The sequence below is a fragment of the Mustelus asterias genome, chromosome 4 (assembly GCF_964213995.1).
Source record: "Mustelus asterias chromosome 4, sMusAst1.hap1.1, whole genome shotgun sequence".
Taxonomy (NCBI): Eukaryota; Metazoa; Chordata; class Chondrichthyes; order Carcharhiniformes; family Triakidae; genus Mustelus; species Mustelus asterias.
In genome coordinates this window covers 12,322,666-12,349,133 of record NC_135804.1, presented here as the reverse complement: position 1 = coordinate 12,349,133, position 26,468 = coordinate 12,322,666, and the positions used below count along the sequence as shown (strand labels likewise).

At 41.8% G+C, this 26,468-nt stretch overlaps 1 protein-coding gene across 2 annotated transcripts in view; it reads left to right on the top strand.

The window, feature by feature from the left end:
• wwox (WW domain containing oxidoreductase) overlaps positions 1-26,468 on the top strand; it is a 924,282-nt gene that overhangs the window by 362,048 nt on the left and 535,766 nt on the right. For both annotated transcript variants that reach the window (XM_078210560.1, XM_078210561.1), the window contains exon 8: positions 4,646-4,910. In XM_078210560.1, the coding sequence (XP_078066686.1) occupies positions 4,646-4,910 (265 nt within the window). The remainder of the gene's footprint in view (positions 1-4,645; positions 4,911-26,468) is intronic.

The following is a 26,468-nucleotide window of genomic DNA, read 5'->3' as shown; positions in this document are numbered from 1 at the left end:
GTCAGGAGGATTTGCAGGATAAATACATAGGGTTATGGGGATAGGACCTGAGTGGGACTGTTGTTGGTGCTGGCTTAATGGGCCAAATGGCCTCCTTCTGCACTGTAGAGATTCTAAGTGCTTTATTGGCCACCAAGCCTTCAGCTGCTTCGGGCTGAAATGCAAGTTCCCTCCCTAAATCTATCAGTCCCTCTACGTTTCTCTTCTCCGAGGTACTCTTTCAGACCTTTCTCATTTCTGACCTAATGTCATCTTATGTGACTCGATGTCAAATATTATTTGATAATTGCTCCTCCAAGTTATTAGGACATCAATGTCTGTAAGCACGGTTCAGTTTTAGTGACAGTCATAAGATACAATAGACAGCAATCAGTAGCACTGAAGGTATTAAGTAGCTATAACAGATACGTGTACATTGTGAGGGAGAAGAGAGAGATCCATTTGGTGATGTGTTGAGGTCTAAATGATGATCTTTCAGTAGCAGGGAGTCAGAACATATGAACAATTATTATGTGCAATAGATATTTTTAACTTGGTGGAATGATAAAGTAAAATGCAGTGTTTTGTTACTAATGCCATATGAGCTCATGTAATCGCGGGATGATGGTCTGTGCACTGTCAAAGATTTAGGGTGAATTAGTTTAATTAACATTAAACCACTTCCCAATAAATGTGTTAATGATACATAACTAACCTGACATTTTGTACTAACGCACAGTAGTTAAACAATTTCATTTTTCAAAGCTTGAAGAATGGTGAATATGGGCCAATTTTATTGCTTCTACCATCCCTTTCCTTGACAAGTGCATACAGCACGCACAAATGTGTACACTCTAGAAATAGGTATTCTACTGGATGAAGTGATATGAACTTGTCTGAATTGAGGGAACTGGGATTTATTCAGAAAAATCTTTAATTTGTAGCATTTGGATTAGATAAAGCTGAACCCTCTTTTTAAAATGAAACATATTGCACCAAACCTGTCCTCCTGTGTACATCTTGTAACTTGTTTTTCAGTCCATCACGCAAACCCACCTCCCATCCATTGACTCTGTCTACACTTCCCGCTGCCTCGGCAAAGCAGCCAGCATAATTAAGGACCCCATGCGTCCCGGACATTCTCTTTTCCACCTTCTTCCGTTGGGAAAAAGATACAAAAGTCTGAGGTCACATACCAACGACACAAGAACAGCTTCTTCCCTGCTGCTGTCGGACTTTTGAATAGACTTACCTTGCATTAAGTTGATCTTTCTCTACACCCTAGCTATGACTGTAATTGTCTGTCTGATCGAAGACAGAGGGTGGTGGTGGATGGAAAATTTTCGGATTGGAGGCAGGTTGCTAGCGGAGTGCCACAGGGATCAGTGCTTGGTCCTCTGCTCTTTGTGATTTTTATTAATGACTTCGAGGAGGGGGCTGAAGGGTGGATCAGTAAATTTGCTGATGACACCAAGATTGGTGGAGTAGTGGATGAGGTGGAGGGCTGTTGTAGGCTGCAAAGAGACATAGATAGGATGCAAAGCTGGGCTGAAAAATGGCAAATGGAGTTTAACCCTGATAAATGTGAGGTGATTCATTTTGGTAGGACAAATTTAAATGTGGATTACAGGGTCAAAGGTAGGGTTCTGAAGACTGTGGAGGAACAGAGAGATCTTGGGGTCCATATCCACAGATCTCTAAAGGTTGCCACTCAAGTGGATAGAGCTGTGAAGAAGGCCTATAGTGTGTTAGCTTTTATTAACAGGGGGTTGGAGTTTAAGAGCCGTGGGGTTATGCTGCAACTGTACAGGACCTTGGTGAGACCACATTTGGAATATTATGTGCAGTTCTAGTCACCTCACTATAAGAAGGATGTGGAAGCGCTGGAAAGAGTGCAGAGGAGATGTACCAGGATGCTGCCTGGTTTGGAGGGTAGGTCTTATGAGGAAAGGTTGAGGGAGCTAGGGCTGTTCTCTCTGGAGCGGAGGAGGCTGAGGGGAGACTTAACAGAGGTTTATAAAATGATGAAGGGGATAGATAGAGTGAACGTTCAAAGACTATTTCCTCGGGTGGATGGAGCTATTACAAGGGGGCATAACTATAGGGTTCGTAGTGGGAGATATAGGAAGGATATCAGAGGTAGGTTCTTTACGCAGAGAGTGGTTGGGGTGTGGAATGGACTGCCTGCAGTGATAGTGGAGTCAGACACTTTAGGAACATTTAAGCGGTTATTGGATAGGCACATGGAGCACACCAGGATGATAGGGAGTGGAATAGCTTGATCTTGGTTTCGGATAAAGCTCGGCACAACATCGTGGGCCGAAGGGCCTGTTCTGTGCTGTACTGTTCTATGTTCTATGTAACATTACATTCTACACTCTCTCGTTTCCTTCTCTATGAACGGTATGTTTTGTCTGTATAGCGCGCAAGAAACAATACTTTTCACTGTATGATAATACGTGTAAGAAGTCTCACAGCACCAGGTTAACTTAACCTGATGTTGTGAGACTTCGTACTCTGCTTACCCCAGTCCAACGCCGGCATCCCCACATCATGTTAATAAATGTGATAATAATAAATCAAATCAAATCAAAAAATCTAAATGCTTCCCCTTGACAATGCTGAAACAATCAAAATAAGTGTGTGTTTGTTCCAGTTTGGTTTATGATGGCTGAGAGGTTTGTACTGATTTTGTTTTGGGATTCGTGCAAATGGCTTATTTTTTAGACTCAGGCTTATTTGTCTTCAGGTAGTCTAATTGAGTTGGTCGAGGAGGGAGAAGAGATTGTGTACCAATGTGTTCATCTTTGAAGGGAAGGGTTGATTTGATCTGTGTATAAGCCTGGTGGTTAGCAGTTCCGAGCTCAGGAACCCCGTTATATTCAGACTTCAAATTCAGAGAACTGTTTCGTTTGACGCACAAACACTAGGGTCTAGATTTTGTGGTCAGCGGCAAAGCGATGGGGCCCACCACTATCCATGGAAAAAAAAATCTGGCCACAAAGAACTGACCATCTCTGTGTTGATTGCTGCTTCCCTGACATTAGCTTGAATCTGGCACCAGCGCTAAGAGATCTTCACGCAAATATAAAATTAGTTTTTCAATGCGAGAGAGGTTGTTCAGGTATTATGACGTAGTACACTGCTTAACTACACATGATGTGGAGATGCCGGCGTTGGACTGGGGTAAACACTGTAATAGTTTTAACAACACCAGGTTAAAGTCCAACAGGTTTATTTGGTAGCAAATACCATTCGCTTTCGGAGCGCTGCTCCTTCGTCAGATGGAGTGGAAATCTGCTCTCAAACAGGGCACAGAGACAAAAAATCAAGTTACAGAATACTGATTAGAATGCGAATCCCAGCCAACCAGGTCTTAAAGATACAGACAATGTGAGTGGAGGGAGCATTAAGCACAAGCTAAAGAGATGTGTATTGTCTCCAGACAGGAGATTCTGCAAATCCAGGAAGCAAGCTGTGGGGGTTACTGATAGTGTGACATAAATCCAACATCCCGGTTTAGGCCGTCCTCATGTGTGCGGAACTTGGCTATCAGTTTCTGCTCAGCGACTCTGCGCTGTCGTGTGTCGTGAAGGCCGCCTTGGAGAACGCTTACCCGAAGATCAGAGGCTGAATGCCCGTGTTTGCTGAAGTGCTCCCCCACAGGAAGAGAACAGTCTTGCCTGGTGATTGTCGAGCGGTGTTCATTCATCCGTTGTTGTAGCATCTGCATGGTTTCCCCAATGTACCATGCCTCGGGACATCCTTTCCTGCAGCGTATCAGGTAGACAACGTTGGCCGCGTTGCAAGAGTAGATACCGTGTACCTGGTAGATGGTGTTCTCACGTGAGATGATGGCATCCGTGTCGATGATCCGGCAGGCTTGCAGAGGTTGCTGTGGCAGGGTTTGTGGTGTCGTGGTCACTGTTCTCCTGAAGGCTGGGTAGTTTGCTGCGGACAATGGTCTGTTAGAGGTTGTGCGGTTGTTTGAAGGCAAGAAGTGGGGGTGTGGGGATGGCCTTGGCGAGATGTTCGTCTTCATCAATGACATGTTGAAGGCTCTGGAGGAGATGCCGTAGCTTCTCCGCTCCGGGGAAGTACTGGACGACGAAGGGTACTCTGTCCACCGTGTCCCGTGTTTGTCTTGTGAGGAGGTCCCTCCACTCACATTGTCTGTATCTTTAAGACCTGGTTGGTTGTAGGGATTCGCATTCTAATCAGTATTCTGTAACTTGATTTTGTGTCTCTGTGCCCTGTTTGAGAGCAGATTTCCACTCCATCTGATGAAGGAGCAGCGCTCCGAAAGCTAATGGTATTTGCTACCAAATAAACCTGTTGGACTTTAACCTGGTGTTGTTTGAACTCTTACTGTAACTGCACATGTGCAGACACCAGATAGTGCGGACAGACTTACAAGAGTAAATACAGCAATTACTGGCAATTTCACCATTGTTGCAACTGCAACATTTTTCCTTGGAATATCACCAGATAAAATAACTTTAGGATTCTATAGCAGTCAATTTTAAAAAGAAAGTGATGTTTCGGTCTCCATTTGTTAGCTGTGCTTCACAATTATTGCCTCTGCCAGATACTAGAAACATTTGGTATTTCAGGTCATATTCATTGAAATTAGAAAATAATGTCCACTTTTTCGTATGTATTTCAGATTCACTGATATAAAGGATCCCTTGGGGAAGCTGGATTTTAGTCTGCTTTCTCCTGCTAAGAAAGACTACTGGGCCATGCTTGCCTATAACCGATCAAAGCTTTGTAATATTCTCTTCTCGAACGAGCTGAACCGCCGCCTGTCACCTCATGGAGTAACATCCAACGCTTTGCATCCAGGAAACATGATGTACTCTTCAATACACCGCAGCTGGTGGTTGTACACCCTACTGTTTGCCTTGGCTCGTCCTTTTACCAAGTCAATGGTAAGTGACCACCTCACAAAGCACTTTGAAATGAGTTGGATTGCATGTCGTGGGAGGTGCCTGCCCAAAGTAAAACTCCAGCTGTACATATTTCATACTGAGATTATATAAGTTAAACTCAGTGTTTCACAGACTAGAATGCTTGAATTGGTGTGTAGGAGGATTTAGCTTTTGAAAACAAATGAGAGAAACTGTGGAAAATACAAGCCGTGCTTATAAAGGTGATCAAATCCTTGGGACAGGTGATCCAAACTGGAGAGGCCCACTCTCATGTGTATCATTTCAGCTGATTGGGAAGAAGGGAGGGCCAACTGACAGTTTGGATGTCAGTTTTATTTATTTGTTTTCAAGTGAAATGTGTGTTTTTGGAAAAAAATTATACAATATTAAGTTATTAGTAATTTCTTGAAGACCAACATAAAATCAGATAATGTAATAGCACAGAAACAGGTCATTCATCCCATCAAGTATGCGACTGTCACACTGATGATATTGTACTATTGTTGCTCTTGTGAGAGTTGTGAGAGAAACCTACATGATATTTTACTGGTGCCATTGATACTTTTAAATCCGAGACTTTGATCTTTGTGAAAGAAAAGCGATAATATCCCAGCATGGCTGTAGTGTCCTTATTTTAGACATGGTATTGTCCTCGTTTGCATTCCTTAGTCAATCTTGATTATGTGCAGTGATATAATTATGTCATATCTTAAAAAAAGAAGACATCTGCTTACACCATAAGGGCTCAATGATGTTTTCTGTTTGAAAGAGCAAGTGACCAGCTGGTTGTGATGTAAAACCTAGGTCTTTGGCCAAGTAAAATGTGATTCCAACAGAAACCTTAGGTATTTTTCAGCTGAAACCATCTATCATCTTTTGCCATATAGAGCAAGTGCCTTGGAGCAATTTCTGTCTCACTGCCTTAGTTTATTTGTTTACTGCAATGCTTGAATATTAATTTTAGAGGAGACAAGCATTTTTTAGGTATAGTACTAATGTGTGAGACTCTTCTAGTAATCTTGCTCAAGTGATTATAAAACTGTGTATTGGTCTTGGAAGTATATTCAGAGTTTTCTTAATATTTTCATCTCATTTTGTGATGATTGCTGTTTGCAGTTATTGAAATAAGGAAGAGGAGAAAAGGATATTCTCTTCCATTGCTGATAGTACGAAATGTTTGATGATATCGTACCTGTATTTAGTAATCCATGAAGTAAATCAGGATCTACCTTTGAAACTAATTGCACTGAATGAAGGGTCGTCAGGAGGAATCTTGTTGGAGCTGGTCTCTCTGACAATATTTGAAATTTGTAAGCTTGTCAAGCAGATTACCATTATCCCACGATTTGCACAATCCTTCATTCAGACAAATATTTTTGTTGGCAGGTTATGAGTAGAAGACTAGAGTGTGTTTGAGTAGCGAGAGCTCAGCAGATGTTTCGAGCAAACCAAAGTGATTTTTTTCCCCCCTTTCTCAACGTGATGGATCAAAATGCCCAGAGCTTGCAGAAAGTTCTGAGACTATTGGGTTACTTTTCCGGTTCCAGTGGGTTGCCATCTATTGTACTGGAGTTTTAACAGATGTGCTTCTCTCTGTTAATAAATGGGATGCAGCCCAAAGTCTGCCTCAGTGGTATAAATTAAGTTGGAGTAAAATATGTCAATCTGTCACGTCGGTTGTGAGCACCTTCCTTTCCACTTCAGTCAAATCAGGTTTACAACTTAATTTTACAACTTAATGCTTCAGTCGAGCTTGAATTGAAGCAGGAAATTCAATACTTTCTTTGGCAATGCTCTACATTCATTTTGTATCTAGGTATCTGAATATTACTGGAGATCAAGTTTTCATTTTACATTCCCTGCCCTGTGTATGCAGAGCCCTGAATAAAGTAGTGCCTGTTATTATTCCACGATAAGTCTTCCTTCGTTTGACGGAAGATATAGTGAAGACTTACCTCCCCCCCCCCCCCATTTATAGTGAAGACTTACCTCCCCCGCCCACCACCACCCGCCCCCCCCCCCCTCATTTTACTGTAGTCCATTCTTGCACTGTGAAGTTAGAGAAAAAAAATAAACTGGGTGTTTTACTTTCATTTGTCATTTGTGAATTTTAATCACGGCTCTTGAAGGGAGAAAAATTAATTTTTTTTCTTTTCACAATCTGCGGTAATCTTACAAAATTTATAATGTTTATTCAGCTGGATGCACTACATAATTTATCTGAGGTAAAAGGAAATCTCTTCTGACTTTGTAAGTAAAGGACAATAAACATGAGAATAACCATATAATTCTAACTGGAGAGCTGTGCTTTTTAACACACAGCAATAAAATGTAGCCGTGAATCCCAAAGAAAATATTTCCCTCAAATGTATTAATTTACTAAGTTAGCAATATTCTTTTAAAGTGTAGTTTTTAACATGAGCTCTAATTAGAATATATTTTGTGGTGACATGCAATTTTATCAGAGGAGTGACTTCAAGTGTGGATGTTCGGAGGATGAAAACTCATGCAGTTTTGTAACCTTTCTACTCTACCTGTCATTTTCAAGCAGTAAAGCAAACACTCATATTAAACCATTAACAGCTAACAGACAAGACCCCAGTGAGTCCCAATAGATCAGTTTGTGTTTCTCTCTGTCATTTGACACCTCGAATATTGTGGCACTGTAGGAGTGCCTTCACCACATTCAGCGATTCAAACGAAAAGCTCACCAGTACCACCTTAAGGGAAACTAACAGTAGGCAATGAATGCTGGCCTTGTTAGGAATACGTTTGTGCTGAAAATGCATTTAAGATAAATCAACCTGGATAACAAGAACATTAATGTAAGAGATAAGTAATAAAAAGAATTTTTGTACTGAGAGCAAACTACTGGCATGATAGAATCAGGCATATAGGAAAAAGAGGTAAAGAAATCAATGACCAGATATGAGAATAAATGAGAAGACCACAGGGAATAGATGTATTTGGAGAAAACAGTGGGAGCCTTTGGTTTCTCTGTGGGATATGGAGGACATTACAGATTGCCAACGAATGGCATCTGTCCTTTATGACTAATTTGTGCCACTTCTTAGATGGCTGACTTCACCATGCAGGATGAGAATTTAAAGGACAAGGGGAAAAATAGTTGGTTGGGATTGCATGTTCTCTCAGCTTCTGATCCACTGGAGCAAAGGAACTAGCCATTAAATTGCTCGCATTGTGATGGATATTTTGAATGCAATGCTGAATATAGTAGTTGTGTTAAAGGATTGAAAATAAATTATTTTGGTGCCAATCTATAAAAGGGGGATAAAAAATGTGATAATCAAAGAAACTATAGATTCAAGAACCTGATGGTGGTGGTGGATTAAGAAAATAGAAAGCACTCTGAAACAATGGTGAAGCATTTGGGAGAAAGCCAATGAAACGCATCAGGGGAGATCAAACGTATTAATAAGTAGTCAACAAGTGATAAATCTTGATTGATACATTTACTGGAGTTTTTTGAGAATTAACCGCGTTTGTTGATGAGGCAAACTCGGTAAATGTTATATTTCTAGACTACAGAGTGCCACATCCGAGAATAGTATTTAACACATTGTTGGAAAAGCACAGAGTGGGGAAGAAGTTTTGAAATGGATAAGTAACTGATTGAATAAAACAATGCAAAGTTCTGGTAATTAAGAGAGTAACATCAACATGGAAATTAGTGCCGAGTGCAGTAATGGAGGGATTGCTTCTGGGCTGTTTTGTATGATCAATTTGCATAAAACAGATTAACACTGCTATTAAAATTGGACAGAGGAATGTCATAAGAATGCGCTAAGTGTTTGCTGGCTAATATTGAGAACAATAGGTCAATGTGCATGGGGACTGGGAGACTAATATCATGTAGCTGTTTATGTAGCATCTTCTGTACAGTCACTTTGGGAATATTGCAATTCAACATTTTATTAAAGTAAATTACTCTGGTGTCCATAAAAAAATGCTGAACACAAAAAAATAATTTTCAAATTCCACAACACTGCACGCAATATAATCCAGAAACTATTCATAACCATTAATGGTTTCATATGTCTACTTCTGTGTTGTGTAGAAATTGTAGCTTTTTGACTTTACATGCAATAGAAAATATTGAAAGCATGTCTTAGTTCTCATTTTTTATCCATGTATTTTGAAAGGCACTGTTGTACTATTGGCTACAGGTTTCCAAATGTGGTGTACATAGAATTAGTCATTTGGTGGTACAGAACTTCAGTATTGCTGAAAAAAGAGAAATGCAGTCAAAGCTTTTTGTCTTGCATTCATCAGTAAACATTTGGCATTCTTGAGACCGTCCTGATGAGTGCAAAACAAAAGGATTTGACAGCATGTCTCTTTTTATATAGAATGATGTAGAATGTACAACACCGGAACAGCCCTTTTGCTCTAACTAGACCATGCTGGTGTTTATGTTGATAGGATAAACTCCCACACTGTTTTGTCTAATCCTAACAGCATAACCTTCCGTTCTCTTGTCCCTTGTGTGTTCATCTCACTTCTCCTTAAATGCACCCCCGCTATTCACCTCAATTACTCAATGTGGTAGCAAGTTCTACAACCTAACCCATCTCTGGGTAACGGAATGTCTTCCGAATTCTCAATTTAATTTAATAGTGATTATTTTTAATTTATGCTTCCCCTTTTTGATTTCCTCCACACGTTTTTGGACAGCCAGTTAGAGCCAAGTAAACACCTGCGGCCTGGAAAAGTGTCTAAAAATGGATATTCTTTATAGCTGGTCTTGGAGAGTCCTCGCAGTTTTATGCTTGATTTGCAGCGGCTGACAGTGAACCCAGCACTGTTTGAGCTAGCACAAGAGCATCTTACACCTTATAAAGCTGTGTGTTGACAGTTCCAAAGTTACGTTCACCATGATGTTTAAAGCCGTGCTAAGTAGAAAAATATTAGATTGAGATGTGGAAACAAATTCACTCCGGTGCAGAAGGAGGCCATTCAGCCCAACAAGTCTGCACCAACTCTGACAGTATCTTACCCAGGCTCTCTCCCCTGCCCTATACCTGTAACCCCACATGTTTACCATGGCCGATCCACCTAACCCGCACATCTTTGGACTGTGGGAGGAAGCCCATAGGTAGAATGTGCAAACGCCACATACAGTTAGATAGATAGAATCTACAGTGCAGAAGGAGGCTATTTGGCCCATCAAGCCTGCACCGATAACAATCCCACCCAGGTCCCATCCTCGTAATCCTACATATTTTACAGCCTTAATCCTCCTGACACTAAGGGGGAATTTATCATGGTCAATCAACCTAACCCACATTTCTTTGGAATGTGGGAGGAAACCGGAGTACCCGGAGGAAACCCACGCAGACACAGGGAGAATGTGCAAACTCCACACGGACAGTCACCCGAGGCCAGATTTGAACCCGGGTCCCTGGGGCTGTAAGGCAGCAGTGCTAACCACTGTGCCGCCGTGCCACCCTTACCCAAGACCAGAATTGAACCTGCAACCCTGGTGAACAAAAACTGAGGAATGGATGATACAGTGTATCTGCACATTGTCCTTTCAATCCTGACCGCAGTCAGGACAGGCAGAATGCATGTTTTTTTTTTGCCCTGTAATGATCTAATGTGGAATAAGCTTCAATCCAGTTCTGTTGGGTGTGCGCTTATAATATCCCTTGACACTCCAATTGCAACCTCACTCAGCTGCCACATAGCTGGTTAGTGTAAGGCATTAAAAATGCTATACGGGTGTACTTGGAAAATTTCTCTACATTTGGCCATTCTATACACGGCCTGGGAATTTATAATTCTGATATTGGGTGCCAAAAAAACATTCAGTTTCCTAGGATTTATGTCAGCTCTGATCAACAGATTTAAAACTAATTATGTTCAGAACAGTTTCCTTTAGCCAACCTATTTCCCCCCCTCTTCTCCCCCTGCCCTAAAAATAAAAGGAGAAACTTGAGTTCAGGACCTTTGAATGATTTCCTTTCCAGAAAGGTTTTGTGGATTTCAATTCTGGTGGGCAAGATATTTTTCAAGTGTTTATGGTTGGCTTTAATTCCAATAATTTTAGGGAGCAACTGTCCTGCAAATAATGAAAGTTAGAACTTGCTGATTTATTTTTTTCCAATTGCGTCAGTAAGGGAAATGGAAACTGATCTTGAAACATTTGTTAACATAATTGGAACAATCCAGATTCCTGGTGATCTCTGCTTAAGACAATACAAAGCTGCCATGAGGAAAATGGTACAAGACAGGGATACATCCCACTGGTAAATCCTCGTAATGCATTCTACCCTTATCCAGCAAAATTCACTTCTAAATCCTTGTGTGTCCACACTAAACTCTTACAAATCATATATAGTTGCAATAAAACTATGGTGTCTCATTAATGACTTGAAATATATGACTAAACCAATCTTGTTAAGTTATATATCAGATCATTTCATCCTCAAAGACTTTTGTTATTTAGTTGAGGAACAAACATATGTTTTTATCCAAAACATCTTGGTCGGGATTTTCCGGCCATGCTCATCCCAAAACCGGAAAATCCCGCCAATGGACCTTTGCATGGTCTGTCCCCTGCCCGTTACGATCCCCATGGCCGGCGGGAGGGGAAAATCCCTCCCCTTATCTCATCTTCCCCACCAGGATCCTGAATGGTTAATTGTGAAAATATCTCACACCCTAAAACAGAAAGATTATGGGCGAAACCTTACCAAAAAAATGGCAGAGTTATTTTTGCGGCGAGGAAACTGGTGGGTTTTCTCTCCAGTTCTTATGACACTCCGGCAAAAAAAATCAAGGGGGTCTATTTCACACCATCAGAGATTGGGGCACAATCTTTAAAGGGCACCCTACTCAGAACCTGCATAAACCTCACCCCCTCGCTACACCCCACCCCCCCATTCATCGGCACCTTCCAGTTATGCTGGCATCCCCTGCTCCCCCATCCTGTATCACTACATCTAAATTAATCCGCCCCCCCCTTCCCCCACTGAGGCTCCCACTGGGGATCACTCCTTAGTACTGGTTGGCATTTATAGGTTGGCATGGTGCCAATCTGGCAGAGCAAACCTGTGCCAAGGGGCCGTTCCATGAGGCATTGCCAGGCCACTGCTTGGCCATGTCCCTCTCCCAAGGGGGCTATAATTACCTTTATGACCTCAGGGAGACCCCCATGATGCATTCATATCGAGGTGGAAGTGTTGTAACTGGTACCAACATGATGTCAAACAGGTGCCCCCTGAATCTCGGGTGAGGGGGGAGGCCCTGGAGAGAGTGCTCACGAATGCCATGCTAATGGATTAAAATAAGCTTTCTGCGATCCTGTGGCATGTTTCACACCACTCTACTGGTGAGAGGCCGGGAAGATCAGAATTTGGAAACTCACCAGCGCGAACCGCGCTCTCTGCATTTTGAGCACACGTCGCCGTCCCCGCAGACAGTGAGTGCGGGCTCAAAATCCCCAATGCATCAAATTTATTTCATTTGTACCCAGCTGCAACCAAACTCCAAGAAAGGAAGTGTGGAGGTGATCTTCCCCGACAGACCTGCTGCTTTCCTAGCCTTGTGGTTTTGCTGCTCTTCATCTGCCTACGATCTTTACTTGGTGGTGCATCTGGTATGAGTGGCGTTCTTACTCTGCTGGAATGCACATTCGCCTTCCTTCTTGAGAACAGCCTGGCATCTGCACAGCTGCTCTCCGTGATAGTCCTGTTGAGACTGAAAACTCAGCGTGTGGAGAACCACAGGTGCGAGTGAGTCTACATCCTAGCACTCTGTGGCACAGCAGGTTTGAACACCAAAATGGAATGTCATTAGAAGTCATATTTTGTGTTCTGCTTAATGTGATATTTCTGTTCTGTGATTAACAGGATATGCAGAAAAGTTCGCCGATACTAAATTTCCATGCTGAAATTCATCATCTTTCACTCTTTAGCATAGCTCCGTTATGACTTTTGGCCGGGGGCAGTACTCTGCATTTCTTCCAGGCTCTCTTTGTCCTTCTATGTACTGTTGTTTTTGGAAACTTGTCCTATAAATCGTGCGATAGAGAAACAGCGTTACACAACTTTTTTTAAAAATTAATTGATTTCAGCAATAATTTATCAGAGTGGAAGCAGTGCAAAAATAAAAATTACAGCAATGAGGAGTGGACAGTTGGCGCGTTAATGTGGTGAATCAATCAGATAATTATGGGGATGCTGGGAGTGTAGCCAGCGCAGGGCAGGGGAACTGTGTATAGAGTGAAAAGAAAACGTAATGTTGGCTGTAGGAACCTAACAAAAGGAAGAGATTGATTTTTTCCCTTCCCATCTTCTTCTTATTGTATATCCGTAAATCCCCCCCCCCCCCCCAAAAAAAGAAGAGCATTGTATCTGGAAGAACTCGAATGAAATGGTGTGGGAGATGCCTGATATGTAAAGTTGTAATAAAGAGGGAAATTATTAAGAAAAAAAGTAAGGGGAAGTAATTGGCTCAGAATGTCACACTTCAAGCGTGATCCACATAATGCAAGCAGCAATTCATCTAAGTGATTTATTAGGATGCCTGCTGGGTTTGATTAGAAGCCAGGGACTGGGGAATTTCACCACCTACTTTTAACTATTTCAGTTAGTACTCTACTGATAATTATACGTTGCCCATGTTTGCATCTCAAATTTTCAGGTTTGCTCTTTGAGGCTAAAGCTCAGATAAAACTTTAAGCAGCTCTAAAAATAACTTGTTTACATCATTATGCAATACTTCTTGTTATGAGCAAATATAATCCTGTACCAGCATCTGCAAATGTCAATTTTAATAAATAAAATTATTCTTTTTTGAAATGAAGCCCCACTCTTTGGGATGGGTATTTATTTTTTTCGTTACATCCTATAGATATAATATTGTTTAGATGTTTGGCGCTTGGGTCTTTGTAAGTTGCTGTTGTTTCTTTTACTTTGTGCAACTGGAATGTTGGGTTGATGGTTGAAAGTTCCTTAATTTGTGGAGCAATGTGGAATGACCGGGAAAAAAATACCTATTGATCCGCCCTTATTCATTTTTTGCATTACAAGTTGTTTATTAAAAATGCTGTTATAGATGAAGCATGTATTTCTAAGAATAAAACAGAAGAAGGTAAGGTGGCACAGTGGTTAGCACTGCTGCTTCACAGCTCCAGGGACCCGGGTTCGATTCCTGGATTGGGTCACTGTCTGTGTGGCGTTTACACATTTTCCCCGTGTCTGTGTGGGTTTCCTCTGGGTGCTCCGGTTTCCTCCCACAGTCCAAAGGTGTGCGGTTAGGTGGATTGGCCATGCTAAATTGTCCCTTAATGTCAGGGGGACTAGCTACGATATGCATGGGTTGCGGGATAGGGCCAGGGTGGGATTGTGGCTGGTGCAGACTTGATGGGCTAAATGGCCTCCTTCTGCACTGTATGATTCTATGATAATGCCATTTTTACATTAAAGAAATTACAAAATGATGTATGAAGAGAAGTTATTTTCCCTACCTTTTCCAGTTTTGAATCAACAATTGGAACACAGAGGATGATTTGACAATAGGTTTGTGACCTCCGTCAATCCCACTCTTGAAGCAGGTGTACATGAACCCTTGGAGTTACTTTCAACAAGTGTCTTCATCCTTTCTCTGGAGAAATACTTGCTGCTGGTCAGAGCTGTCACCAGATGTGGGCAGTTGGGAGAAGCTGCATCCTGAAATAGAAGTCTTCCCTTCTACATGAATTTCTAAAACAAATGACTTAATTCCAGTAAGACTTCAGTTTGGAAGCTTCAATCATTGAAGATTAAAATATTTGTTTCACTCTGATAATATACTCATCATTTCTAAAATTATGCAGAGTTATTGGTCTAGGCAGGTCATTCTGAATGTTAAATATTAACTTTAAAATAGGTCATTCATTGGAAATGATTCCTTTTCAATGGTTTGCGTGAACTTAATTGAAAATCACTTAAAATTTCATCGTAGAACAGTTTTTTTGGAAGAGAAACACACTGTTCTCACTTCCATTTTTACTCGTTCATGTTATTCCTTTCCTGAAAAAGAATTGCCCTGTGATTGGGAGCTATCGACTTCTTCCATAGTCGAGCATTACATAGAATATTTGGGGTATTTAGTTTATGAAGTTGAATTGGCTAGCCTCTGTGATTGTGCTGCCTTATCCCTGCTCGATCTTCTCAATGACTCTGCAGCACTTGACATTTTAGACAGGACCATCCTACAGGGTCCAGCGTTGAGGGACTTCCTGAAGCTGCTCCCACTCATTACCAGTCCTACCACAACCACTGAAACTCTCTCTTTTCCTGCCTTGCAATGTCGCCTCCAGATTCTCAAAGGTGCGGTAGTAGGTCTCAAATGCATTCTGCTTCTCAGTGACAATGTCCATAGACATGCAGTCAGCTTCAATATGTCTGGTGCAAACACCCAACCTCACCTATCCACAGCTTGTTTCATTCCCTCTGCTATCTGACTGCCCATCTGACCTTGGTAGCTGGCAGGCCTGGATTTCCACTTATTAAATTCTGGACCAGTGTTCGAGCAGGTGGAAAGCTTGGCTTTCTGGGCAAAGGGAAGGGAGAGATGCAACAGGGACAGTTGATGTTCTCAGTGTGAGTGACATACATTGCATGTGTTTGAAGGGAAAGGGGTTTAAGAAGACTGTTGGTAGTGAAGAAAAGAAGCCAATGGTTACCTTTGCTTCCAGCGTGATTCTGGAGTGGTGAGCAGTTTTGGTTGAGAGAAGTGGAGTAAAGTGCTCTACAGGTGTTGGTTAGCAGGGAAGTGTGGATGGACTGAGAGGAAAGATACAGGATGGGGGTGTGGAAGTGGGGATTCAAAGTGCATCCAAATGACCACTTTCCCACTCTCCCAGTCATTCCGAGCCCCACATGTGCTTCTTGCATCTCCCAACAGGTACAGATGGAGCAGCCTTTGGCAAGGTCTTAAAAAGTTCCAAGATTCAGAGGATACTGACCAAGCCTGAACAGGGATACAAGCAGCCTGCCTTTGGCTCTACAAAAGCCACAATGCTTTGGTAATTTGGACTTTCTACATTGGACTGAAATTCCTTTTGTTTGAAAACTCCAGGGTGATCCGGAGACACCTGGGTTGTCACGTGTGCAATCTATGGCTTCCTGTAACTGTGGAAAGCCTGTCAGAGCAACAAGCCTGAGTGTCGGCTCATTTTGGCTGATCTTACCAGTTGTGAAGTGCACATAAGTGGCAGTCCTGGCAAAGGTGGCATTTGTCGCCTATGAGATAAGACTGATGAGAAGCAGATTGCGAGACTTGGCAAGTATCGCCAACAGATTCCTGGAAGGATCTGGAGGCAAAGAGTTTAAGAGCTAGTGATCTCAACAGCCACAGGCAATGGATGCCTACCTGATCCACTTAGCAGGAGGTTGCAAATGTCAACCACCAGCTGAGGGGAAAGCCTGAGCTTCCTGGGACACTGGTGCTTGTATACCTTGTGTTGGGATATCGCCTTCTGCAAGTTTCAGCTCTGTTCTCCTTCCCTTTCTGGACTGCAGGTGGTTGAGGAGAAGTCTGTTGCTGGTACTGCTCCTGTTCCCACTGTTGCTATCCCTTGTTCCTTATCAGAGGTCCAAGGTAGAACTACGTAAGTGACCCAAGTTGTTGTCAAGGCTGACAGCTGGGAAGTGCAGATCAAAGGCTAGGCTCTCCAAGGTAGTAGAAAGGACCTCAAGTATTGCAAATAACACCAAAGCAATGAAAACAGACTCTCAGAACAAGTCTAATGAGTGAAAACCTTCCACTTAAGCCTGGAAAGAGCAGTGAGATCTTAGTATTTAGAGTATTTCTTGCCTGTCAGTTGCTCAGCAATGTCAAATCCCAATGTCCTCTTGCCTGGTTTTCCCTGGCAAACCCTGAGAAATCTGTGTCCACATCTTTAACTTCAGAATGCTGGACTAAAACAGCAGCCAATGGACATTTTAAATGCTTAAATACTGGCTGTTCAATGGGGTTTCCTATGCAACGTAGAATGCACTCAAGTTAAAGGTGGAAGTCAGTGACTTCTTGGCAGATGACTGACCCACTGGCAGTTCCAGCTGTTTTAACCCACCCACCCTGTTAGGTTAGAATTCTCTCATTGTGGCCCAAGGTTAGACCACTGTGGATTTAAAAATGCCATTGTAAGTGATTTGGAGGAGAGAGAGATTTTTCCAAGAATAGATGCGGATAGGAATGGGGTGAGTGGGGGATGTGACTGTTGGGGGATATGTGGTGATGCTCAGAGATGATCGTTTATGTGGTTGAAACAATTGGGAATAGAGAGGCCATACAAGATGTCAAGGCTGTGGAGATGTTTGAATGAGTTGGTGAGTTTAAATGGGAAAGTAGGAGAGCAGTGAAGTCAGAGTAAAGAGGAGCAGGTGAATCACTGTGGATGAGATTGCCCAATGCAGAGGCTGGGTGACAAACCTGCGTGAGTAGGAAATGAAGATGTTAAAAAAGAAGACAGGAGGTGGAGCAATCTGACATGCTCAAAGGAGAAGCTGCCAGAGAAGTAGCAGGTAGTCCAAGATGAAGTTTTGTGAACTTACACTATTCTGTGCACAGATGGAAAAAATGTTACAGCAATCCCATCATCCAGCAATGCGTATTTTCTTGACTCATTCAGATTTTGAGAAAGACCCGCTAGCATTTAATATTTAGGTTTAATTTGATAGAATGTTGGATGCAAAGTTCATTTTTCTGTTCTCTCTCAAATAAGAAAATTTCTGCAGTTATTTTAAGGCATTGCTGCCAACAATGTATTACATCGGAATGCTTTTTTGTGACCTTCACATTTTGGGAGTTTCCAGCATTTTGCTTTTATTTAAGTAATGGATTTTGGCTTGAGTCCTGACATTAACATGTTTCTGACAGACCTTCTCCTTGTCTACTCTTGGGTAAACATACTTGAACAAGTCTCCTCAATGGGAAGTCTCAACCCTTGTACTCAGTTAACAGCAATGGGTAGAAAGATGTGAGGATGGGGGCTGTTTGCATTTACAACAGGCAGGAAGAGAATATTTTCTTCTATCTGTGCTTTATTTTCATAAATTTACAGCTTTAGATTTCAGAAAAGTGCACCACTTTTGTAGCTTACACACAGTGCTCTTTCCTGTCATTGTTAGTTTTATCACTCTTTCCCTGCTTAAGGCTTAATGAAACCTCAGGTGCAAATGGAGTCATTTATTTTATTTTCTGCAAACCAGATAATTCCAACGTTGCTCCAAAAGGAACATTACAGAATATAACACGGCACAGTGGTACACTGCTACCTGACAGCTCCAGGAACCTGGGTCCAATTGCCAGCTTGGGTCACTGTCTGTGTGGAGTTTGCACATTCTCCCCGTGTCCACGTGGGTTTCCTCCGGGTGCTTCGGTTTCCTCCCACAGTCCAAAGATGTGCGGGTTAGGTTGTTTGACCATGGTAAATTGCCTCTCAGTGTCCCGAGATGTGTAAGTTAGAGGGATTAGCGGGGTAAATGTGTGGGGTTGTGGGGATAGGGCCTGGGGTAGGATTGTTGTCGGTGCAGACTTGATGGGCCAAATGGCCTCTTTCTGCATTGTAGGGTTTCTATGATTTCTATGAACAGTGTTAACTTGGGGTGTAGCCTTGCAGCTTGGATAACCTGAGCCAAAAATGTTGATAGGAATTTGCATTTGAAAATTATTAAACTTTCAAATGCAAAAGCAGAGGAGTGCAGCTAATTAGATAATCTTTCTGAAGAGCCAGGACAGACATAATGATTGGAGGCAGTTCAGAGGAGGTTTACGAGATTGGTACCTGGAATCAGCGGCTTGCCTGTTGCGGAATGGTTGGAAATGCTGGGCTTGTTTCCACTGGAGTTTAAAAGAGTGAAGGGTGACGGGATTGAAGTATATAAGATCCTGAACAGTTTTGACAAAGGAGAATTTGAAAGGATGTTTCCCCATGTGGGTGAATCCTGAATTAGCAGGCACTGTAATAAAATCGGGTGTCGCCCTTATAGGATCCAAGATGAGGATTTTCTTTCCCATGGGTTGTGTGATCTTGGATCTCAGAATGTGGTGGAAATGGGGTCACTGAATATTCTTAAGACAGAGTTTGATATATTCTTCTTAGGCAAGGGAATCAAAGGTTATTGGAGGTAGATGGGAATGTGGAACTCAACACAAACAGATTAGCCATGATTTTATTGAATGGAAGAGCAGGCTCGAGAGAATGAATGGCCTATTTCGTATAATAAAACAAATGGCTTCCAAAGAACTGTAGAATCTCTACAGTGCAGAAAGAGGCCATTCGGCCCATCAAGTTTGCACTGACTCTCCAAAAGAGCATCCTATCCAGGTTCTACCCTATCCCCACATCTCTGTACATTTACTGTGGCCAATCCACCTATCCTGCACATTTTTGGAGTGTGGAGAACCCGGGGCACCCGGAACAAATCACAGGGAGAATGTGCAAACTCCACACAGTCACCCAAGGCTGGAATCAAACCCTGGTCTCTGGCACTGTGAGGCAGCAATGCTAACCACTGTGCCATCATGCCACCTCCTTCTGCGTACTCCATGGTTTCTGCAAATTAAATACAAATAAATACTGACTAGCGAAAAACCTAAAGCAAATCCATTGAAAAATATATTTGAAAGCCCTCTTGTATTTTTGGTGAATCAGTCTGGGTTTTCGGCTTTTTATAGAGTCCAAAGGTCGATTGTTTTGCCACCAGACTTGTAGGTGAGCTGTCTTGAGAGAGCTATGTATTGCATTAGTCATTTTAAAAAAGGTAAAATATTAAAATATTTCTATTTAAAATGTTTTGTTGCATTGTGTCAACTTGACCCAGTTGGCCATACCCTTGCTTGAGGCAGAAGGCTGCAGGTTCAATCATAGAATCAGAGAACCATAGAATCCCTACGGTGCAGAAGAGGCCATTCGATCCATCAAGTCTGCACCAACTGTCTGACAGAGCAGCTTACCCACACTCTCTACCCCACCCTATCCCCATAACCTTGCACATTTCCCATGGCTAATCCATCTACACATCTTTGGACACTGTTATAAGTCTTCGGAGGCAGAAGTCCTTTCACAAAAATCCCTTTATTTACAATTCCAACAGCAGTACACAGAGTGCTAGCAGTCGGCAGTCTACCTTAGGGAGTGCCAGAGGAACTGACACTCCCGGTTAAATACAAGGAAAAGACTCCCTGATTGGCCCATCAATTGACTGCTTAATCAGGGAGTTCATATTCCGATAGGCCAACCTCAATGGCCTGATTGAAGTCATTACAGATACGAAGGGGCAATTTAGTATGGCCCATCCACCTAACCTGCATATCTATGGCATGGACAGGAGCACACATCCAACATGTCAATGCAGTACTGAGGCTGTGCTGCATTGTTCGACATGCTGTCAATTGGATTAAATGACTTTGAGCTCGCCATCCTCGTGTGAACATAAACGGTACCTGTCTGAAAAAGAACAAGTTTTTTTTCCCAGCATTCTGGCCAACAGCCACACCACCAACAATCCCTATCTCCACATACAGCATCAGCAACAGCAGATTATTTGGTTATTCATTATTTGCTGATTGTCTTGCCTTGCCATTTGTAGATTGGCTATTGTGTTGCACTACTTTACACAAATATTATGCTTTAAAGTAAGTAATCGGTTATAGCAAACTCTGGGATTTCCTAAGGGCATGACAAGCTCTACCAAAATGTGAGTTTCTTTGTAATCATCCAAAATGATAGTGAAATCTACAAAACAACTAAAACAACACTCATTTTTAATGTTGTGGCTTTGAGATAGTATGGAGAGATCAAATCTTTTTTCGACCTGATATTATTTTGAATCTAAATGTGGTGTGCTTGAGAAACTATTGTTCAATTAAAAGTAAAGTTAAAGTTAATTTATTAGTCACAAGTAGGCTCACATTCACACTGCAATGAAATTACTGTGAAAATCCCCTAGTCACCGCACTCCAGCGTTTGGGCACACTAAGGGGCAATTTAGCATGGCCAATGCACCTAACCAGCACAATCTTTTGGATTGTGGGAGGAAACCGGAGCATCCAGAGGAAACCCACACAGACACACGGAGAACGCGCAAACTCCACACAGACAGACAGTGACTCAAGCCGGGAATCGAATCTGGGTCTGCAATTAGATCTGGGCAAAGTTAGGGGAAAAATGCCTTTGTCCAACTAGAGAAAATTTTTGTGTGTTAGTTAATGAAAATTCATCTCCAATGCCTGGAGAAATGCATTTTGATTAACCAGTTTGATCCTTGTAGTAATTTATATTATGTTATAGTTTATTATCTTGCAATCAGAATAGTTAAATTCCAACAGTGACTTCAAGTAAGTCGGCTTTTGAGGTCCTGGATGTCTTTTAGTGGGTAGATTTTGTCTTGGTGTACATAAAATAAGGAATACCTGGTTACTATCATAAGCTCGTTACCCAATAGAAGGACTTCAATGCCGCATTGCAAAGTATGCTGATTTTCAAATTCTGGTCTTCAGTTGTGACATTCGACTCCTTTTTGGACGATTTCCAACAGCTTCCCTATCAGCAAATTTTTGCCAGCATCTGAGTGTGTTTGCATGTTGTCTGTATTTCACAATCATGTTCCATTTTCAATTTATTTTTTGCGAAGTAATGGCTTCCATGACTATGTAAATGTGTCGGTTGAATTTTTGCCAAATGGAGGAAATGCATGCATTTAATAAAGTTTCCTGTTTAACTGCTTCACGCATGGTCTATATGAATGTACAATCAACACCCGATTCTATAGGATTCATAAGGAGCTGTGTTCAATATGCAGAATAAGAATTGGCTGCGACTGTTAAAAGGTTACAGCATATCCAAGGCTGTTGATGACTTGCGTACTTGCCAGAATGCAGAGATTGTGCTGTAGCTGTAAAGCATTTGCAGCTGACTTTTGTTTAATGTAATATGAGAAAGTGAATAATTCTGTATTTCACAGTTGACTAGGCCATCAGTTCTGCTGCTGAGTTCCTACATGTGAATTGTGTTGTTTAGCTTTAAATCAGGTGACACAAAGAAGGAATGGGACAAAATGTTGCGACAAAATGCCTCCACCACTTTGTGCTCATGTGAAGAATGGAATAGCATTTGTAGGCACGTCGATGATAGTTTTCGATGATAGTTGCCTTGTATACATCACATAATATATGGAATATTGCTCTTCTTTTGAATAGCTGAACTTAAGTGCTGTTTTCTGGTCAAATGTCCATTTTGGTCTTGTATAGGTTTAACATTTCTAATGACGCTTGGTTGAAAGCTGCATGTCAACACTTGACTATATATGGAAAATTATTTATAATAGTGGAAAATAGAAACTCTGGATAGTTAAGCAAGGAACAAAAGTGTCTAGAGAATAATATATTGCCAGTGTCTTCAATACTATATCACTTCTGAGTTTCAAATGATGTTTCAAAATTGTGTGCTTTTTATTTATGGCATAACTCTGAACCCCTCGAGTGCTTTTCAGTCGCCTGGCAAGTTGAAATTTGTTGAGATAACTGCACTGTTGTGAGATTTACTGATTTTTATTAAAGGCCAGCATTGCAAGGAACTTCGACAATTTTTATTTGGTGATTACCTAGGTCGGAAGGGCGAAGTAGGATTCACTGCGGCAAGCAAATACAAATAAATGTAAATTCTGAAGCTCTGTAGAGGCCACTGTTGTAGAACTGTTACAGAAACTGGAACACGTTGCTGGAATCCAATAGAGCCAAAGCATTTATATCTACCTATCCCACTGGTGTTCACTTTGGAGGAGCCTCTGTAGAGCACTTTCAGCATTTTGCTGCAATTATTTTCCTCTGCCTTGGGCCTTAGGCAATCTAGTGCCTTTTTACATATGCACATTATGATCTTTTGACCAAGACCAAATAGTCATATATTAGGCAACACTGCTCACAGCCAGATTTAACAAGTTCCACTGAGTATTTTTTTATACCGATTGAAGTTTGCAGTGGGATGGTGTTTTGTTTAAGTGCCTTACATTAAGGCCACTATAGACTCTAATGATGGCCTTTTTTTCCCAGTGATTTTCTGGAAGACAGCAGAGAGAGTGTGTCTCTCTGTATGTGATTGATCTTTACTCACCAACTAACAAGGCCACTGATTCTATTAGTGCTGTACAAGAAGAAAGAGCAGCAATTTAATGAAGTGTCTAGTGGGTAGATCTCAGATATATTGTGTTGCCTTTAATTTGCTCAGTGTTCTATCTGAAGGAAGCTCCTCGCTGCAGTTAGGCAGGTATTTTTCCCTCTAAATTGTCAGAAGGTCAGGTGTAGTTATGTGAAGCAGGCGCTGTCCTGGCTTATCCCTGTCTACCGATGACAGCAGCTGTGCTGTGCTCATCGAAGCAGAAACGCGAGGACCAGAGGTTCTACTCCTAGTCCCCTTCAGCTGCTGCAAGAGCAAATGAGCTGCCAAGTAGGGCTAATAGAGTCATAATTGGCGATTAGGATTGGAAGGGTGTAGTAACATCTTAATACAAACTGGCTTATATTAAATCTGCTGGCAGAAGCAGTAAAGTTGTAGGGCAGCACAAAAGGACTACATTTTGCTGCTAATAATTCTGTGAAATGAAGCAATCCATTTTTACTGCAGGATTGTACAAATGCAGTAAAGTTCAAATGATTATTATTTTAAGGTGACATTACCGCAGTATCTATACAGTACTTAACAGAAAGTGGCTGTAAGGGGACACCTGTAAAACTCTGAATTAATTCTGACCTTCAGAGCCCTTGAGGCAAGTTATAAAAAAAAAGTGTTAAAACATTAATAGTGATGTTCTGCAGTCGAGCTTGGTAAGGTTTTGGCTTCTACTTGGACTAGCATTTAACTCTTATTGTGTTCCATGTCCATTCATTTTTATTTCAAATAAATATGGTTGAATACTAGCAGCAGAACTGCGGGGATGAACAGAATTGTAGACCATTTGCACAGCAACTTTACTGTGTGACAGAAGTGTTTTAATGTACAGCCTGCACTAGGGATTGCTGAATGGTAGCTCTACCTGTTAGAGGAAATTATCGTTGCTACACCCTTGCCTCTGCCTGTCACGTTATGTTTGCTTCTTGGCAGTAGCTGGTTCTGGCAGCTGCGGAAGTGTCAGCAGACTGTAGTTTTACATGGGCTGGATATTGTTCTTTGCTTCTCTATTGCTGATTTTTGCACATGGCTGAACATAGACGAATGGATACTGATAATCAATTAACTACATGTGACGGCACAAAGGCATTCAGCCCACTGTGCCTGTACCAACTCTTTGAAAGCCACCCAATTAGTCCCATTTGCCTGCTCTTCCCCCATAGCTCTGATTTTTTTTTCAACTGTATATCCAATTGCCTTTTGAAAGTTTCTCTTGAATCTGCTTCCACCACCTCTTTGGGCCGTGATTCCCAAATGATAATCACAAGGAGCTTTCTTACTCAACAACAAGAACAGAAAATGCTGGAAAAACTCGGCAGGTCTGACAGCATCTGCTGAGAGAGAATAGAGCCTGACTTGAAATGTTGGCACTATTTTCTCTCCACAGATGCTGTCAGACCTGTTGGGTGGGATCTTACAGCCTCGCTTGTCCCAAAACCATAAAATCCTGCCCAATGTCAGCGGACCTTCCCATTGTCCACCCCTTGCCCACTCCAATTTCTGTGGCGGGCGGGGCAGTAAAATTCCAGCCGCTGAGTTTTTCCAGCATTTTCTGTTTTTGTTTCAGATTTCAGCATCTGCAGTATTTTGCCTTTATCTCGGAGCTTCTGACTGTTGGAGCCAGTGAAAGACATCAGTTGTATTTTCCCATTATCAAAACAGATGTGGCAGTACACAGCTGGCTGTTGGAGCTGGAATAAAGCCTTTTTTTCTGATATTTGAGTATGTTTTATTTACTAGTTTCTTGTAATTAAAGTTTTTTTTTTGCCGAGGCTCATGTTTCTCTCTGTGCAATTTCCAACATTATATGTTTAAAAGCTGATTTTAAAAAATATTTAGCAGTATTGCTACACGCTCCAAATTGATTAGATATACAGAATCCAAACCATAAACAGCTGTGATTTCTTTGGAAATGTCTCTTCAGGCTGTAATTACTCACATGTAGTATCTGAAGTGCATCACCTAAGTACATACACTGCTCGGTACGTTGGAGCTGGAGAATGAGCCCTTCAGGGTTTGGCACTCTTATTGTGAAGCTAATTCTCAGGAATTGCTCTTGGTTCAATTTTTGGACATAGATCTTATGTATCTTATATAAGATGAATGTATAATCATCTTACATATTCAACAATCTGGTGAATGGCCGGCACTCCATTTAGATGCAATGAAGAGAATCCACTCTTTGCAGATTGGGCAACATTTTCAACTTCATGTTAATGAAATCTTGATGTCAAGCCATGCGATATTATCAGGGCATTTCGTAAATGCTGTGTTAATCATTAAAAAACGTGAGCGATCTTGAGGATCATTACTAGCCGCCTCCACCTTCAGCCGCCACCTCCACTTGGGTTTCAGAGGGTGAAATGAATTTCTAGGTTCCTTTTTTCTAAATGTGAGCACAAGTATTCATCCCTTGACACAAAGAATTGTTTCTATCATCCAACATCTAGCTTATTGATAGAAACTAGGAATTGGAGTCGGCCATTCGGCCCCACCCCTGCTTTTGGATATATCTTGCTCCTCTGACAGAATGGACCCTTCAGAGATAGATGCATTGTGGTTTGTAATTGGGTGGGAATATTCCTGAGAGATCTGGCTCAGAAGACTTGTGGCTTAGATTCATCAATGCCCTGGAAACCTTTCGCTGTTTGTCACTAACATCCTCTCAAAACTGATGAGGCAGTATTCCACAATGCTTTGAAAGCTTTGATGGAATAAATAGCAATGGAGGGTAGGGAATATTAATTTGCACCACCAAAATTGACTCGGAAATACCAGTGCTGACTGAGCTGGGCTAGTCTTGAAGGAATAACTGCCACATTGTGCCTGTCTGATGTTGAGGAAATCTGGGAAGGAAGTAACCTACTTGCTTTTGTCCACAACAGCAGACATTTCTATCCATGGTAGAAGTGGTAGAAGTGACAACCACACAGTCTTTATGAAGACCCTTATCAATCCAGTGAGGAAATCCTACATCATGTAGCTTGGCACTATAGACAGGAACAGGATAAATATAACCTGGCCAAATACTAACCCATAAACCTGCTCTCAAGCATCAGTAAAGTAAGAAAACAAGTCACCAGTTGTATTATCAATGATACTTAATTGCCAATAATCTATTCACTGACATTTAATTTGAGATCCACCAAATCGTCGTGTCTCTAAATCTCTTCACAGTACAAAGAACAAAGAACAGTACAGCACAGGAAACAGGCCCTTCGGCCCTCCAAGCCTGTGCCGCTCCTTGGTCCAACTAGACCATTCGTTTGTATCCCTCCATTCCCAGGCTGCTCATGTGACTATCCAGGTAAGTCTTAAACGATGTCAGAGTGCCTGCCTCCACCACCCTACTTGGCAGCGCATTCCAGGCCCCCACC